The sequence below is a fragment of the Lepidochelys kempii genome, chromosome 25 (assembly GCF_965140285.1).
Source record: "Lepidochelys kempii isolate rLepKem1 chromosome 25, rLepKem1.hap1, whole genome shotgun sequence".
Lineage (NCBI taxonomy): Eukaryota > Metazoa > Chordata > Testudines > Cheloniidae > Lepidochelys > Lepidochelys kempii.
This window is the reverse complement of record NC_136404.1, coordinates 14,006,788-14,024,293: the sequence shown is the minus strand read 5'-3', so window position 1 is coordinate 14,024,293 and position 17,506 is coordinate 14,006,788. Positions and strand designations below refer to the sequence as shown.

At 56.2% G+C, this 17,506-nt stretch overlaps 1 protein-coding gene across 2 annotated transcripts in view; it reads right to left on the bottom strand.

The window, feature by feature from the left end:
• Positions 1-8,793: 8,793 nt before the first annotated feature.
• PALM (paralemmin) overlaps positions 8,794-17,506 on the bottom strand; it is a 73,026-nt gene continuing 64,313 nt past the window's right edge. For both annotated transcript variants that reach the window (XM_073324549.1, XM_073324550.2), the window contains one exon: positions 8,794-15,560. In XM_073324549.1, the coding sequence (XP_073180650.1) occupies positions 14,941-15,560 (620 nt within the window). In that variant the 3' untranslated portion in view covers positions 8,794-14,940. The remainder of the gene's footprint in view (positions 15,561-17,506) is intronic.

Below are 17,506 nucleotides of genomic sequence, written 5' to 3'. Positions count from 1 at the left end.
CAGGTGTTCTAGGCAAGCTCACGCCCTCTGATTGACCAGCTCTGCTGTGAGCCCCGTGACAAAACGCTCCCCTCCCCGGCCTTTCAGTTGCTCTCCCGGTGCCTCACCCAGCTCGGGCAGGGTTTTTTTTTTGTGAATGTCGCTCTTGTTTTTCACTGCCCAGCTGTGCAGGGGCAGATGTGTTCTGGGCAGGGAGCACGGGGTTTAGTTCCCCATGAATCTGAAACTAAGTCCACTGTCTGTTAACGTGGGTAAGAAAGATTCCCCATGCTGAGGACGAGGGTGTGTCTAGTTCAAAATCTGGGGCTGGGATTTCTGGTACCCCTTGGCAGGTGTCACGGATGCTCGAGCTCTGGGTCTCCGAGCCCTGGGGCATGTCACAGAACACGGACATTTCAGGCAGCTTTAAGTGGCGTGCAGCAACTTAACGCAGCAGGTGAGTGCAAACAGAGAACACCTCCCAGCTGCTGAGGGTTTCACAGAAGGTACCTGGTGTGTGGCTGAATATAGCAGGTCCCTGAGTGGACCAGCTGCGTCTGGGTAGAACACACCTGCAGCAGGTAAGTCCAGGAAGGACGCTCCCATTTCGCTGCAGTGCTCCAGGTAGGCGATTTAGGCTCTCACTTCCCCCTGATGTGAATGGGATGTTGATGTTTGCATAGTCCTGATCCCAGGAGGGCTCCCTGCACGGAGCTCTCCTCTTACACCAGTGAGCGCCAGGCAGCTGTTAAAAAGCCAGCAGCTTCCAGGGGAGCGGTGAACTTATCAGTCTGTCTGGTGACAGCCAGGGTCACTTGGAGGTAACAACAGCTGATGTGGAATGTAGCCAAGCACTGAAATCCTGATTTCCAGTCCCCTGCTTAGCCTGCTAGAGAACACTCGCCAAGAATAGAACCCAGGAGTCCTAGCTCCCAGACTCATCTACTCTAACCACTGGACCATACCCCAAACCAAACCCAGGAATAGAACCCAGGAGTCCTGACTCCCAGTCTGAACCCCATAGGGCACACTACTTCCCCAAGCTGGGACTAGAAAACACAGGCATCCTGGCTTCCATTTCCCCACTTTTCTAATCACTAAACTATACACTGTACTCAAGGCATGAACAGAACCCAGGAGTCCGGATCCCCAGCCTAACGCTAGGGCACTCTCCAGCCCAGGGATGGAAAGGCTGTAGGACCCAGGAGTCCTGGCTCACAATTCCATCTCCTCCCTGCTCTAATCACTAGGTCACGCAGCCTCCTCTTAGTGCCGGGGTGAAGATTCACATGAAGAAACAGCTAAGAATGTGTCACCATTGCTCTTACCTGTGCCCTGGGCTCCAGGGAGGCACAGAGGACCTGCCACGGTGGGGTGTATTTGAACATCTTCTCTCGGCCCCTGGAATCACAGCTCGTGCCAGGAAGGCTGCCCCGCAGCACACAATGCTGGGTCCTAGGCGAAACAGCCGCAATCCAGGGCAGACCCGCGTCCGTCAGTCTGTCTGTGATGAGGCTCCTAGCCTCTGCAGGTTACCACAATCCATCAGTGCGTAGGACTGATTGGAGCAGAAAGAGAAAGGGGATTTAGTCTATTTACACCTGGCATGGGAGCGACCAGTTATTCTGGAGCCAATCCCAGCTGGCGAGCACTCCTCCTTCCACTTCCTCTCTGGGCGCTGCAGGGAGCTGGCTGCACCCTCTTAAGCAAGAGCTACACGACACGCAGCAGGAATGGGGAAGGCAGCCCAGCCAAGGACCCTGCAGGTGTGGATCATGGGAGGGTGGGAGGGAGAGGAAAAGCCAGGTGAACCTCATCGCTGCTCCCTTCCCTTGTGCTTCTGAGCTCTTAGCCAACCCTCGGAGCCCCTGCTGTCCTGGTTGGGGGTCCCCACCACTTTGTCTGCTTTAGGTTGTGTGTGTGTCTCTCTCTCACACACACACACACACTCCTTTGGGCTCACACAACTCCCTGGGAAACCTGGACCCCAGACTGTCATCTCCAAAGGTAGCAGGCGGGCAGCACCAAAGCCCCAGCACCCCACCTGTCCCCAGAAGGAGCCCGAGATGATCAGAAAGGAGCGAGTGTCCCTGGGAGAGGTGAACTGGCTGGGGCGGGTGGGAAAGGGGCGGGCGGGACAGGGAAACAGAGGGAAGAGCTGGGCCTGCCTCATCTGCATGCCCCGGGGTCAGGGGACAACGGGCTCCAGGCATCAGCCCTGAAGGAGGCGTCACTTACACCTGTTTCTTGTGCACGGTTCTGGGAACGCCCATGTTCAGTGTGAGCCCCCAGGCCCCTTGAGGGATGGGCGGGCAGCTGGGCTCCTGTGCGGCTGTGTATAACACGGGGCTGCTGTGATCCTATGAGCCAGACACATACATGTGCTTGGCGTGCGTCTGTGAACATGTATGATGCCTGAGTGTGCGAGAGACAGGCTGAGGTTGTCTGATTACACGGCTTTCCCTGCCTCCTGCACGTGTCTGCGTCGTGTGTGTCCCTACGACACACAGAGCTGGATCTGGCCCCTGGTTCAGGGGTAGAAATTGAGAAGAAAGCCCCAGAATTCCTGGGCCACTGGGATGCAATGATCTGAAACACCTGGTGGCCTGTCTGACATTCCTACTGATCAGATCTAATTTACCTTAATGTTGCTTCCTCAACAGCAGAGAGGTCCAGTGGCATCCGGAAATGAACCCTTTGGAAAATCACTTTTATTCATTCAGCCCTGGAAATCAGCTCCTTTCCCCACCCCTGCAAGGAAATGGGGGCTCCCCTAGTGGCTCAATGTCCCTTTCCTTGTTTCCCAGCCTGGCCCTAGCCCCGTCCCGTCCTGCCCCAGCCACGCCCTACGGTGCTTGATCATTCTTGTTTGCCAGGGCCAGGGAGAAATTGTTTCCTGGTGTTGGGAGAATGAAACAATCTTGGACGGTTGCCCTGAGTGATGGATTTGCTCCCGCCACCTCAGGCACATGGAGGAGTCTCTTCTTTCTTCCTTTGTCTGACATGCACAAGAAAAAAACCGGGGCAAGCCCTGGAACACACAGGCGCCCACACATTGCTCCTGCATCCCGGTTGTGGCTGAAGTTAGCTTAGCTGAGGGGATATCCCCTCCGACTACTCCGGAAGGCTGATGGCCTTTCTCCTTAGGCTCATGCTCGTCTGCTATGTGACACCTGCTTCCCACCCCACTAACACCCGAGACTCCTCTGCCCCATGGCCACACTTGTAAGAAGAGATGGTGCTGAAGCACAAGGATGAAATGAAGGGAGATGCCACTGATGGTTTGCAGATGGCGCCTGGGAGTAAAGCAGTAGCCAGCATCTCTGGTGGCATTGCACTTTGGGTTTGGTCAATCAGCTGAGCTTGGCATGGAAACCAATGGGTAGACAGGATGGGAAAGCTCTGAATGGGAGCAGAGTCGCTCTGTTGGGGAGCAAAGGATCATGAGATCCTTAAAGGCTTGGTTACAACCAGCGGCCTTCTCTAGATGGCCCAGCAGGCAGACGGCACTTGGATCATGCAGCAGCAAGAAACAACCGGACGCGCTGTCACGCTTTGCCATCATGTGATTTCGCCTGGCTGGAAACAATCGGACGAACGGTGAAAGAAGAGGGTGGGAGCAGCTGGGACTTTCTCATCCTCAAGCCAGTGGACGTCTGTTGACACCATAAAGCCACAGCAGAGCCAAGAGCGTCTGGCTCCAAAGTCCAGGGCTGGAATGGCAAGGGGGCCTGCTGGTCAGGACCGAGGTGCGTTGGCAGAGCAGGACATGAGGAGCCCAGGACAATGTTGGGGTGGGGGTGGGAAGGGGCGTGAAGTTCAGGAGGATTGAGGGAGCTCCAGGGAGCGTCTGACGCTAGCTGAGAGGGGCCTTTACTCCTGGGGTTAGGGGCCGGACAGCAGGCCGAGCCGGCTCAGTACAAGGTATGTGCTGGACCCTTGGCTGTTTGCAGCCTTGCTGGTGAGGAGCGAAACCCAGAGATTGCACCCCTGACCTTTGCTCTGGGTCTGTCGAGTTACGGGGAATGCAAAGGCCTCTGGAAAGGGGTTGCAAAGCGAACCTGAAAGTGCTGGTGAGCAGCAGCTGGGCCTCTGGGGCCCGGGGTGGTCACTGGTAGGCCAGCCATCCAGGGCGAGAAGGGAATAGAAGTGAATGGAGTGTGGCAAAGGCCGGGTCTAGAATCCAGCCAATCGCTCTCCCAGGCTGTTCACACGGGACTCCTATCACGGCTGCAGCCTGGCACCTAGAAACGGGCCAGGGTTTATTTGAGCTGTTTTTTCCCCTGATGATAAACCCAGACTCAGTAACAATGAGGAGGCCTCGTCTGTCATCCCTGTCACAGCGTGGTCGCCGGAGGGGCTTTTCCGGCCTCACCACCCCTCCTCTGCTCCCCTTCCCCTCCACCGTGTTTTATTGTATTCTTCCAGCAGGTCCCAGCCTGTAGTGGGGTTACATCATGTGACAGGGCCCAGCCAGCTTCCCAACGTGCTTCGAGCCCAGGGCACAGTCCAAACTGCATCTGCTCTTACCTGCTTCATCCCATCAGTTTGTATTCAGCCGTAGCCCTGCTTGGTTCATTGACACCCTCGGTCAGCTGCCTGGCCTCCCGCTAGAGCCTAATGAATAGACACTGGTGGGTGTGGGTGCTGAATAAGCTCCTGGTTCGGTACACTTTCCCCTGGCCTCAACGTGCTGCAGAGGGGCAGTTGCATTAGCCCATCCTGTAACTGGGGAAACCGAGGCACAGAGCGGGGCAGCGCATGTCCAAGGTCACCTGGCGGAAGTGCAGTGGGTTGGCAGCGCTGTGCCCCACCCCATAGGCCTCTGGGGTTTGTGCAGTGCTCTGGAGACTGCTCTGGGATCGCCGATATCACGGCTGGCCCGTGCCACCAGCCATGTTGCTTTCCGGCTAGCCAGAGGCCCTCTTAGGCTCCAACAGGGGCAGGGGCCAGCTCTAGCCTTTGAACCCCCCTGATGTTTTCAGAATTGGGTTTGGCTTCTGAAGACAAGGGGACATTTGCAAAAGGTGAAACTGGATTTGCGGTTCAATCTCCCCTCCCCAAACCTGGGTTTGGATTTGGGCCATTGGGAAAGTCAGCATTGGGGTGTTGCACACCCCCAGAGTTTGGGGTGAGGGTTGGTCCGGGTTTGGCTCCAGGCTCCTCCCTGCTTAGCGAGGGTGACCACAGCTAAAAGCTGGGCTCCCCAGAACACCTCTCTTCCCAGCCAGGCTAGGGCAGCCCCCTTCCCAGCAGCGCTCCTAGGAGCCCGGCGTCCTCGTTCAGTCCTGGCAGCGTCTCCTGCTGGCAGGGATCAGCCTGTGCGAAGAGGCGGCCGAGCTCCCCGGGCTGCCCACCCCGACAGCGCAGCTCAATTCTGTGGGGGTGCTGAGCGCCCTTTCGGTGCCCAGCCCCCTGCGGGATCAGGCTCCATGGACAGCTGCCTTCTGCAGTCCCTGGTGCATCTGGGGAACTCCAGCTCTTGCCGGATGATGCAGGTGCCCGGCGGAACTAGCCAAGGACGGAGGCGTCTCCCGTGCTGGGACAGAGGGGCTCTGGCAACGCCCTGCAATGAAGACAGGAGCCAGGTCTCCTGGGCCAGGAGGTGGCAGAAGCCAAATGGAAGAGCTACTCACATACTTCTGCCCGCCCCCCCATCCCCACCCCTGCGACCCAGGAGCAGCCCAGCCCAGCCCAGCTGGATGGACACACCGGATCTTAAACATTTCAGAGAAGCGATAGCTCCCCCGCCCCACCCTGCTGCACCGGGTAGTCACTCACCTGCTGCGGGTGTATCTCTGGAGATTCCCACGGGGGGGGGGGGGGGCAGGGGGTCGGGTGCCTCCAGGATCACAGCCCTGCGGCCCTCAGTCCACAGCTGCAGGACTCGGCAGGCCTGAGGTTCTGGAGCATCTGTCGGCTAAAGCCGGGCTTTACCGGGATTTGCAGGCAACAATGGCTGAGGGCTGGGCAGAGACCCAGGAGCTGACAGTGGAAATGCCAGCCCGGGTGCTGTAGGGAAGGGCAGACAATGGGGCAGAGGGGTGCTGACAGTGAGACCACGGGAATGTTGCTGACCAAAGGAAGGGCTTTAACACTGACAACAACCCCCCGCCTCCCCCCCGACTGGAACAAACAAAATCATCAGGATAAAAAGGGATGCAGGAAAGTTCTGCATCAGGGCAGGAAGAGCCAGAGCCCGGCACATCCTCCTTCACCCCGGCCCCCTCAAGGGCAGGGACGAGCAGGAGAAGCTGGACAGGATGCCCCAGCCTAGATCACCCAAGGGAAATGATAATAATGTGTGTCATGAAGTGGCTAGCGTGTAGGTGGCACCGTTGCCCTCTACTGGACAGAATCAGGGCTGCTTAACTCTTGGTGTGTGTCATACACCCTATACTGCTAGCAGCAATTAGGGATTCTCCTTGAGCTCAAACTGATGGGGGCCTAGTGCCTTCATAAGAGAAGGAGCCACGTTCAAGCCCCACTGTGACACACAGCGTAGTGAGAGCCTGGGAGCCCACGGACTTGTCACCACGCTTAGCATCTTTCTAGTGCCCTCCAGCCATGGAGCTCAAGTCATGGTCACGCTATAGAATATACCAGTGAAGCCTCACAGTCCCTATCATGGCCATCCTCATGAAGCAACAGATGGGGTTAACTTCACCAACCTCTGACATGCAGCCACCTCTGGGGTGGAGTGCAGCGGCTGTTGAACAGCTCAGCACAGGTGAGGGAGCAGCGAGCGATGTGGTGGGGAAACGCTTCCCTTCCTCTACCCAAATCCTCAGCCGAGACAAACCCCGCAGGGTCCAAGCCAGCAAGCCCCACCCTGCCAAGAAAGCTCCCCACAGAGCATGCTAAGGGCTTGTGGGATCTTGCAGATGCTTATCCTCCTTTGTCCTGAGCTCCCAGTTTATTCTGCTCCCCATTTCACAAGAGCGCAGACTGCCCCACTCCCTTCGTTTTTAACCAGAGACCGTGCACAAGCAGCTGGAAATACCAGCATCGCTCCAGCAGAACTGCCCTCAGCGCTAATGGGGCTGTGGGGCGGCTGTCACTGCCAGCAGCCACATCCTCCAGTGATAATGGCTTCCTGGCTGGTCAGTGCAGTTCCCCTTCTCCTGTGCCTAGATCATTATCTGCACAGACAGGAGATTAAGGTCTGTATTATCCTTCCCCTCCTGATGCCCACTTCCTTGGCTCTCCCTTGTTGGAGGCTTTGGCACAATCACAGGGCTCGCTCAGGCTGGGGATCCCCAGGCTGGGCTAGCTCAGGCCTCTCATGAAGGTGCCGGGGAAGGCCCAGTGCTCCATGCGAGACCAGACATGGTCCTTAGCAGGAGACCATCATGCAGAGACCCTCCAGGAGTCAGAGGAGCGGAACCAACAGGCCATTTCCACCTCAATGATCTGAGGAGGGGACTTTAGCTTGGGAAAGGGTCTGATCCATGGCATGAACCTCCCACCCCCATGGGATTTGAACCCAGGTGCTTCAGCATGCCCCTCTGCCAGCTGAGCTACAAGAGTTACCCCCTTGGCTGGTAGCAGTAGTAGGTCATTATCCTCTTTGTGGCTCAGGATGGGGTGAGGTGTGTAATGGCCTGCACCAAAATCCTGATCCGAAGGAGGGGGCATGGTTTGAAATCCCCCCCCTTACACACCCCTTTATCGAATCTATCTCCATAGACATCCCTCTATCTATCCATCCATCCACGCATCCCCATACGCACCCCTCTATCAATCCACCCATCCATCCCCATACACGCCCCATCTATCCATCCATCCCCATACATGCCCCATCTATCCATCCATCCATCTCCATACACACCTATCTATCCATCCCCATATGCACCCCTCTATCAATCCATCCCCATACATTACCCATCTATCTATCCATCCCCATACACACCTGTTCGGCGTGTTAGTATTCAGGCCTCTATATTTGCTGGAGAGAGAATTTTCGGTCTTGTTTGCCTTTTGATATTTTTATAGTCTTACTAATGTGTGTGAACCAGGACACTGGGCAGATGTGTTACGTCTACCCACAAGCAGATGAGGGGAACAGAGATAAGAGACAGAGCTAAAGTGTTCCTCGGCAGAGTGGGAGGGTAATATACGAGCATACTCTTGAAAGACAGTCCTGCCTCAAACTCCTCTCCCGAGATAAGGTCAAGCAGCCAGTCGGGCGGGGCGGGGGGAAGGTATAAGAAACGCTAATGGGCCAAAGAAAGGCCTGTCCCTGACCGAAGCACAACCTCACTCTTTACCCCTCCCGTGGGATCCAAAAGAGGTGGCACGAAGCCCCCAGACTCACGACGCTCCAAAATGGCACAGGACCGTAAATGGTAAGGGGTGGGACCGAGGGCGGGCACTACAGGTGTAGTTATGCCTGCTAAGGAGGGGGGACCCTGCGGAAAAGGCTCTGGGTTGTCGTCAGAGCTATGCGTATGCTTGCTTGAAACTAACCCCAATGAACATCACATTGCCTGCACTTGGACTTCTGGTCTTCTGCTTCCTGTCTGCGGGAGAATAACCAGGGAAAGGGAAAAGCCCCCAATCACACCCATCTATCAATCCATCCATCCCCATACATGCCCCTCGATCTAGAATACTTATATGGCCTCCCTTTACTGCAGCATCTGTGCCCCTCTCAGCCTTTGATGCAAATCCCGAGATCGAGCCATCGGACGTGTCCATGCACGGACCAGGTTGGCGAAGAATCCAGATGCTGCGCAGAGGAGCCGGGGTGACGCCCCATCTCCCCGCGTGGGCCTGTGGGGCTGGCCCCAAAGCAGAGGGCAGAGGCATCCACCTGATTAGTCACACCGTTTATTGGCTTAGTTCGGGTGTATTACAAACAATGGGGGCTGTAACGTCAAATGGCTCGTCACAATTAAAAAGCACAGGAGCGCGGGAAGTGCACTTCAGCCGAGTCACGCAGCGGGGGGGGGGGCAGGGAGGAATGGCGGGGTGGTGGGGGTGGACTCACAGAGGGACCGCCCTGTACATACACCGGCTGGGAAGGGGCCAGGCAGATGGGGGGGAAGGGGCTATAGGAGGGGGCCACACACCAGTCTCCCGTTCAGAATGTGCTGGGCTCCTGCTTTCTCCCCCTCAAGCCACCCCCACCCTGATCCGGTTGAGGAATCAAGGGCCCGATCCTGAGTCCATTAACAGCAGCAGCAGAAAGCTCATCAGGAGCAGACTCGGGCCCTAGGTGGCTAGGCTGTGCCTGGTTTAAGCCTGACTTGGGTCCAGAGCTAAACTGGAACCTGGGGGAATTCTGCCCCATAGCGTAACTCCCCATATGACCCATGCGTGGACTGGGGGACGGGGCTGCCCCCAGAACAGCAAGAGCTCCCGGGGCTGGACTAAGGCCGGATCTGTGGAACCCTAGGAGCCAGATCCCTGCCCAGCAGGTGACATGAAGCTGGCTGATTCTCAGCAGCCACCGGCCGTGGAGGAGAGGACACAGTCTGGCCCCACGCCAGGTTGGCACGGGACCAAGGAAGGGGCTACGGGAGGATAATGGCCACCTGGCAAGGGCAGCCAACATCACTCTTTGTACAGCTGGGTCACTCTCCCACCACCCCGCCACACTCCTCTTCACCCCCTTGAGAACCTCACAGCCAGCGAGCCACTTGTGGCCTCCCACTACGGCCCTCCCACCCGCGCCCTGTTTCATAGCCATGATTACAGATAAAGCCCCAGGTTCCTTAACGTTATTCTTTGGCAAAGTTCTCAGCCATGTGGGCGAAGACCATCGGTTAAATGAAATAATTGAGGGGTGTGGAATCAGCTCCGGGCGAAGCTTTGCCAGCGTCCATCCTGGATTGCGCCAAACCCAATGCTGGGCAGTCGGGTGCCTCTTCCAGGGGCCACAAGGGGAAGCTAGTCTACACCCCAATCCCAGGGGAGAAGCATGTGTGATACTGCTGTGTTCGAAGGCCAAGGGTCGGAGGCTGAGCACTGAGAGGAAAGCGTCGGCCTCCGTCGGCCCCTGGGGAAATGATTGTCACAGCCTGAAGAGAACTGGCCAGCCTAGTGGAAAAAATACAAGTGACTAACCAGGATCTGCTTCTCTGGGCCCGGCCCTCCTACCGCTACGAGAACCTTTGAACGGGAACTTGAGGAGACTGGAAACGGAACCGGGTGCAAACAGGCGAGGGACCCCTGGTCCAGCAAAGAACACGCTCAGAGTTACACGCGGGCTTTTGTGCTTTGCTGGATCGGCGCTAGACGTGACAATAACAATTTGATTGTAAAATGTATTCCCTGTTGATCAAGGCTTCAGGGCGTGAGGTCTCTCTCTGCGTGCAGGCGTGTGGGCACATAGAAACCAAGAGGTTAAAAAGTATTTGGGTGCCAACTTCACTCCTGCCTCCCATTGGGCCCCTCTCAAAGTCAGTGGAGTGAGGGGGAAGAATGGTCTGGCCCTGGGTGGGTTATTTCCATGGGCACGCAGGCGGCCCATGTGTTGTAGTCCAGAAGCTTTGCCACGATCCCGATTCCTCTCAGGATGACTCACCAAACAAGGACTAATGCCAGGGACAAGAACCACCAGCACGGAGTGGAAAGGTGCGAAAACCGCAGCTGGGTGTGGCAGGGAGTAGCCACCGGGGCAACACCGAGCACAGGATCCTTTCAAGCTGCACAGCAGGGGAAATGCTCTAACAGCGAATGCTACACAAATTGCAAGGGGAGGGAGAAGGAGGGAGACCATTATGTGCAGTCAGGGGCCTGATCTTTGGTTAATCCTTGAGACATCACATTAGGGTGAAATTTACCCCTCTGCAGAGAAACAGCAAGTAGCCTTGACATCAGCGGAGTCCAGTTAAGCCCACAGGGCACATGCTGTTAATCTTGCCCAGCGGTAATTTTCACATAACAGAAAAGCAAGGATGACGTCCCCCTTCAGGACCAGCATGCCTGTGTAGAAGCTGCCGTTGTCGGTGGGCAACACCTGTGTGAGCTCAACCTCTAAGGATGACGTGAGAGAACAGGGTGAAAACCAAAGTTGCATGGCACCACCTCCCCACACTTATCACCTACCCGTCAACTGGCCAACCTGGAACCCGCGGTCCTACATCCTGGCGGAAAGATGGCGGTGATGGCACCAATGCACCCCACAGCTGGCGTCAACTGGCATAACGCCACTGGGCTTCCCATTTACACCAGGTGAGGATCTGGCCCCAGAGCCTCTAGTGCCGGGCAAACATTTTCAACAAATAAAAAGCATTCATCCACTCCCGGGGCCAGGCCCTCCGAAGGCATAAAGCCACTGGAGTCAATGGAACTGGGCTAACTTACACAAGACGGGGATCTGACCCAGTGACTCCCATGGAACCAAGTCGAGTCACCCCAGCTGGAGATCTGGCGCCCAGATTGACCTTGAGGGCATTAGGCGTGATTACCGCCAACATGCCCAAAAGCTTTCGTGTTCCTTTGTCTGCAAGAACGTTCCTGGGAAGCTCACGGCTCGCTCACGCGCGTGCAAACGTGTGCTCCGTGCAGGAAGCATTCCCAGGGGCACCTCCTCAAATCTCTTCCCTCGTCCCCGCTCGGAACCAATTTCAACACTCCAGCTGGAAAGCCGAGGCGATACCAACGACTCAGGTCCGCAACCTGATGCCCCGCTTAATGCCAAGCTCCCGGAGCGAGTGGTCTGCCAACATCTCGCTGGCGGAAGCTCGTTTTCACCGAGCGTTTGTCGACCTGTTTCCAGTAATGAGCAAATTTGCAATCAGCATCCAAGTCTGTCTGCGGAGTGGGAAACCGGTCTAAAGTCGTATCGATAAATGATTCACTGCAGAGGAATGACCCAGCTCCAAGGCGTCCCTGGCTCTGCCGTCCCGAACCCAACACGAAGTGAGCGTTAGCTTCTCCTTGTGCAACGAGCGCTACACAAGCTCCAATCTCTAGACCGACCACCAACCCTGCAGCATGTCCTATTTCAGCCCCTGCCACAGCAAAGGAGACCCGAGACCCGCATGCAGCAGCCCTAGGACACGATCCATGTGATCTCACCGCTAGCCCCGAGCCACTAGCCCACGAGCACTGGGTCGTGGCCCATTGCTTGATTTGTTCTGCTGGATGGGGTTTATCCCGAACTCCCATTGCCTCCCCTATGGAACCCACTCTGCAGGAAAGGGCCACCCACTTGGATGCGGGCCCAAAGGCAGCCAGCCAACAAGCTGCCTTTGGGGGACCTGCAGCATCCTTGCCAATCTGGCTGTTGCAGAGCAGAACTGCCTCCCGGGTCATGCTCTGCTGCAGAACCTGGGGTAGATCCTCAGCTGGTGTCAGTGAGCTGGCATCGCTCCACGGAAGTTGACGGCGCTCCGGCAATTTACACCAGCTGGGGTCTGGCCTGCAATTCATCGGGCGTGATCAGGGGAGCGAGTGCCTGATCTTGCCACGCCCACAGCTCTGCGCTGCAGGGAGAGTGGGTGCAAGGAAAACGATTAGGGATCAGGGAGGCATCTGTTCTGAAGAGCTCCCGCGAGGTGTTCCCGAGAATGGTTCTTCCTGGAGAAGAACCGGAAGCTCCCTGGAGGTGGCTGGGGCCCAGTGGCCAGCTACAAACTCGAACCAGGAGTAGCAAAAGAACTAAAGTTTCCCCTGCTCTGAGCCGAGCAAAGCATCGCCACTCACTTAGCTGCTTTAAAAACCAGGTACCCTCCTTCAGCATAACAGCGTTAAAGAATAAACATGTTCTGAGGGGGGGAACCTCTGTGAGTGACCCCCAGAGGAGTCCCCAAGCTCTGGGGCAGACCCACAGCAGTCAGTGGGTAGCCGAGAGTAGAATCCAGCCCTATCTCTTTACGTGGGAGTGGGGGTGGTTCTGCTTTCAGGTGCAGCTGGTACGACCCCGTTAGTGTCAGCAGGCCTGCACAGGTATCAAGGACGGCAGGATTGGGGCCTGGTTTAGGGGCGTCTCCAAGCAATTGTGGCAGCTGCCCAACTATGCACCCCTTCAAAGCCATTTGCTGGGCTCCTTGGCTACAAAGTGAAAACCCTTTTGCTTTGCCAGGGCCAAATATGCTGAACGAGCAACTGGCTCGAGGGGACCCATCAATGCCACTAGGTGATGCCAAAGGCAAATCATAATCCCCCCACCCAAGCAGCAATAAGGCACCTGGCTCACTGGCTCGAGTGAGGACAAGCCAAGGGACTGGAGGGTTCAGACTTTGTCCACACGAGCGTGTTGCGTGGGAGGGCTGCCCTGGGCTGAGAAGGCGACAGCATTGATGCCAGGGGGCTGCTGGTGCTGAGTGGGTGGAGGTGCTGACAGGGCCCTACCTGTGGCTAACAGGGCTCCAAAGGTTAATGACCACAAGCATGTTCAGAACAACCCTCCAGAACTCCCGACGAGCAGACCCTTCTCCCGCTGGCCACGACTTGGGCCGACCTCCTCCAATTTCATCCACTGTCCACAACTGGGAGCATCTCTGGTCATCAGCTCAGTGGCCGATGTCCTTACTGGCGTGGCATCTACAAGGGAAAAGTTAATGCCAGGGGAGACGCAGTCAACATCCTTCCAACCACCTCGCCCCTTCACGGCCTTGTCATTCCAGCAGAGAAAAGCCAGCTAAGAAATGAGGGAGCCGCTCTTCTGTAGAAACCAGCAGATGACATGACATCACAGGGGTGTGGGAGCTGATAGGCCCCGGTTCCGGCATTCAAACCAGCGGGGTCAATAAAGTACCTTAAGGCTTGTGGTCACCACTGTGAGTGCTGGACTGAGAAGTTCCTTGAGAGAAGGAGTGACTCCGGAATGACTGATTCTGCTGCCTGGAAATCCAGCAGGGACCTGTTTATTTTTCACACTGCTACATTTTTCTGGAGCTGCACGTTGCACCTGGAACGGTCAACTTTAGGTGTTGAAACAACAGGTCCATCTCACAGACCACCCCCACGGACCTTGGCCAAGCTGTGTTGGAACGTCACACACGCCTTGCAGAGGTCTCATCTCCAGGGAGTGTCCGTTTCCTTTTGCCGTGGAAACAGTTCATCTTGCGGCTGGTTTGAAGGCTCAGGTTAGTGCTTAAAAACTCTAAGCAGCAAGATCAGGCCAAATTTAAGTTCGGCCCAGCAGCTCACGTGCCGGCTGAAACCTCTGCTTCAAACTTCTTGTGGAGCTGTGGTTTGGGGCGCTGGGTCTGTGCTGCGTCGGGTTTCCCGAGACCCGTCGTCGAAATGAACCCAGGGTGCGGGGGATAGTCAAGCTGCCACTGGACAGGAGCTTCTGTCTTGCTGGAGCAGGTGGCCTGGGTGTTTCTAAACCGTGGCCCGTTGACGCCAGGGCGTGTGGAGAAAGAGCTGGGATGTGAGTGGTCTCCCTCCTTCCCCTTCCATAAGGCCAGGAAGAAAGTCCTAACAGCAGCCAGTTTTTGAAAAACCATCTAAGGAGGCTTCTTAGTCCGATGACCCTCTGCTGAGCCCCTCCCCCCACATCAGTGAGATCAGCTCCAGCATCCTTCGGATAACAGCGGAGGGTGTCATTTAACGAGGGGAAAAGCCATTAGTAAAATAAAAAAAATGGGAGCCCTACAGGTGGGAGAGTTCCATGATGGCCATCCCTGGTGGGCTGAGGATCTCTGAGAGACCCCACCATGGCACGGGGGAGCAGGGGGGAGAGACAAAGGCAAGGGGGAAAAAATAAGCGTGTATAATACATATAATATTCAGCGCCATTGGCATATTGCATGGAAGCGGACGTCAGACGAGCGATGCCGCGGCCAGGAGATGGTGCTGCCTATTATACACTTTACAAACACTGCATTTGATTCCCAAGTCTCTTAAGAAAAAGAAGTTGTGTCTGGTAAGTAAATAAAATACGGTGTCACTTGGAGTTTGTGGAACCTAGGGAACTAAGAGGAACAGGGTAACAGAAGGTGGGGGGCAGTCCTTTTTGGCTGTACAATGAGGGGAGGTCAGAAGGAGCTGGCGGACGTTTCACATCACCGTGCAGCATTTGCAACGGTGTTTCTTCATGTCTAGGTCCTGATCGGCTCCCTTGGGATCCGTGTCGTTGGCCCCTGGCTTCTCCCCGACCTGGCTGTCTTCCTTCTGCGGCAGGGCGGCCACGGGCTCCACGGTGCTGCCGTTGGGTGGGGCGTGGTCCTTGCCCGTGCAGTCTGCCGCTCCGGCTGCTGCTGGCTTGGTGTCGGCATCGTCAATCACCACCAGCTCAGCCTTGATGGTGCCCCCCAGACCCAGGACCTTTTTGGTCTCGTTCTCGTCTTCCACGTTCTGGTAGCCCATGAAGATCATGGTGACCGGCTGCTCTTTGCTAGGCTCTGCCCCTTCACCGGAGGCCAGGATTCTCGGGCTGTCCACTGGCTTGGCTTGCACCCCAGTGATCTCCTTCCGGGGCGTGGTCTTCTGGCTGGGCAGGTTACTCTCGGGACCCCCCTTCTTGGCCTCTTCACGCTCCTTGGTCTTGGAGTCCCTCTGGGAGACCTCGCCCAGGTTCGCCTCATCTGCCTTGTGGATCAGCTCGTCCACCTCAGAGGAGCTGAGAGGGTGGACCCCGTTCTCGATGGCTCCATCCTCCATGTGGACCGCGTGCACCACTGTGGGAGAGACAGAGAAGACAGTGAGGACTCAGAGGAAGGCCAAGGGGCATGTGTCAGGCTGGTCTAGAGATGAGAGGTGGTACCTGGATCTGGGATAGGGTGAGACTAAGGCTTGGAACCAAGCCAGGTCTGGGGGTTTAGGATTCAGACAGCAGGAATCTATGGAGCTAATCTCACATTATCGCTCCCATCTGGAGCTGGATATATCTTGGTTTAGGATCTGACCCACACCCAGAACTCCCCTTCTGGGTCAGGCAGCTTTTGAGCTCTTCGAAGCGGCAGACACACCCCAGACTCCGCTGTTTGCTGGACCCTCGACCCAATCACCAGAAACAGCGGTTGTCATCCAGCAACACTCCCAGATCAGCACTTGCTACTGTCCAGGGAATTATTCCCTGGGCAATCCACAGCAAACCCCCATCTACAGCCAGGCGAAGAGAACCAATCGCTTCTAAAGCAGTGCTTGGGATGGATCACACTGGGTACCCACAAAGGAAAAAACCTTTTAAATAGGAAACCAGTCCTAGAATTGGTCAGCTAGGATACATCCACAGGCATAATCTAGATCATCCTCAGTACAGGGATGACGACCTGGGAGATCTGTAAGAAAGAATCCCCACCCCTGAGATTAGCATACACAGCCGCTAGGTGGCTCTTATGCTCCAGACGAAGGCATTTGGGTTTGATTTCCCCAGGATGGTGATGACATGTTATCCCTAGGGAAGGTGGCTCTGCTTTTCATTACGTGGTTAGTTCGGTGCATCTTTTTCTACGTAGCCAACTACTGTCCTGAATAATGGGAGGCAGCGGAATACTGCAGCCCCCACACAGAGCATGGGATAGGCCAGGAGAGAAACCCAAAGCACCTGACCAGAGCAAACTTGGCAGCCTAAATACCAGGGGAGCCCCAAGCTCAGAGCTCCTGTCGGCACCCTGTGGACACGCTGTTACAAACCTATCTAAGCAGAACACACATCCAAGCCCAATGTGTGGAGTAGCTGTGGGCCGGCGTCGGTTACCCATGGACCGGGAAAGGTCGCAGCCCACCCTCGATAAGAGCCAGTCACGGGGACTGATGGTCACTGAAAACGGGGTTGTATTTGCCCCTTGTTTGCAAAGCGATCCCCCCAACATCTGCAGAACGCTACATGGGGTGAAGCAACCTTTAAAGGTGCCTTTGCTTGTTGCAGCCCCAACACCTCCCTGCACCCGCCGGGCGGCAACCAAGGCCACAGCTGCACTTGACCAAAAGAGTCTGAACTCATTTGGATCCCTCCCATCACACCTCAGCTGCCATGTCCAGCAACGCATGCAGCTTCTGCCACGCTGGGGCAGGTGTCCCAGCAACCGGTGCGGATTGTTGCTTTGGGAAGGGGTGAGGGGAAGGTTGCAGCAAATCACTACTGAGTTCAGATAGTTAGCACCCCACCCCCTCTCGCTATCCGCTCCCCACAGCCGTCGCTCACGGTCCCGGGAAGCGGCTGTCAGCTGGTGCGGTGGCCCAACACAAAAGCCAAAAGATAGCTGCAGTCATCAAGGCTCTTAACGAGAGCGCAAGGTAACACAGACCCCAAAGCGTTTTAGGAAGTCAGGTCTTATTATCCCCCAGTTTCACACACTAGGGAAACTGAGGCACAGGGCAGGGAAAGCAACTTGCTCAAGGTCACACAAATTAAGTAGCAGAGCCAGGGACTGAACTGGACCCAGAGTCCAGCATCCAAGTCATGGCACCACACAGCCTCGACCTAAACAACGTTACCTCCCACACACATCTATGCATCAACTCTAGACTAGGTCATGCACCCTGTGCATCTTTCCTCCATTTCCTGGGGCCACCCTGGGACATGAAAGAGCTTATCGAACATCCTCCAACAAGAGAGAGAATCAGAGCAATGAAGGGCTGGAAGGGACCTCAAGAGGTCATCAAGTCAGGACCTCTGCGC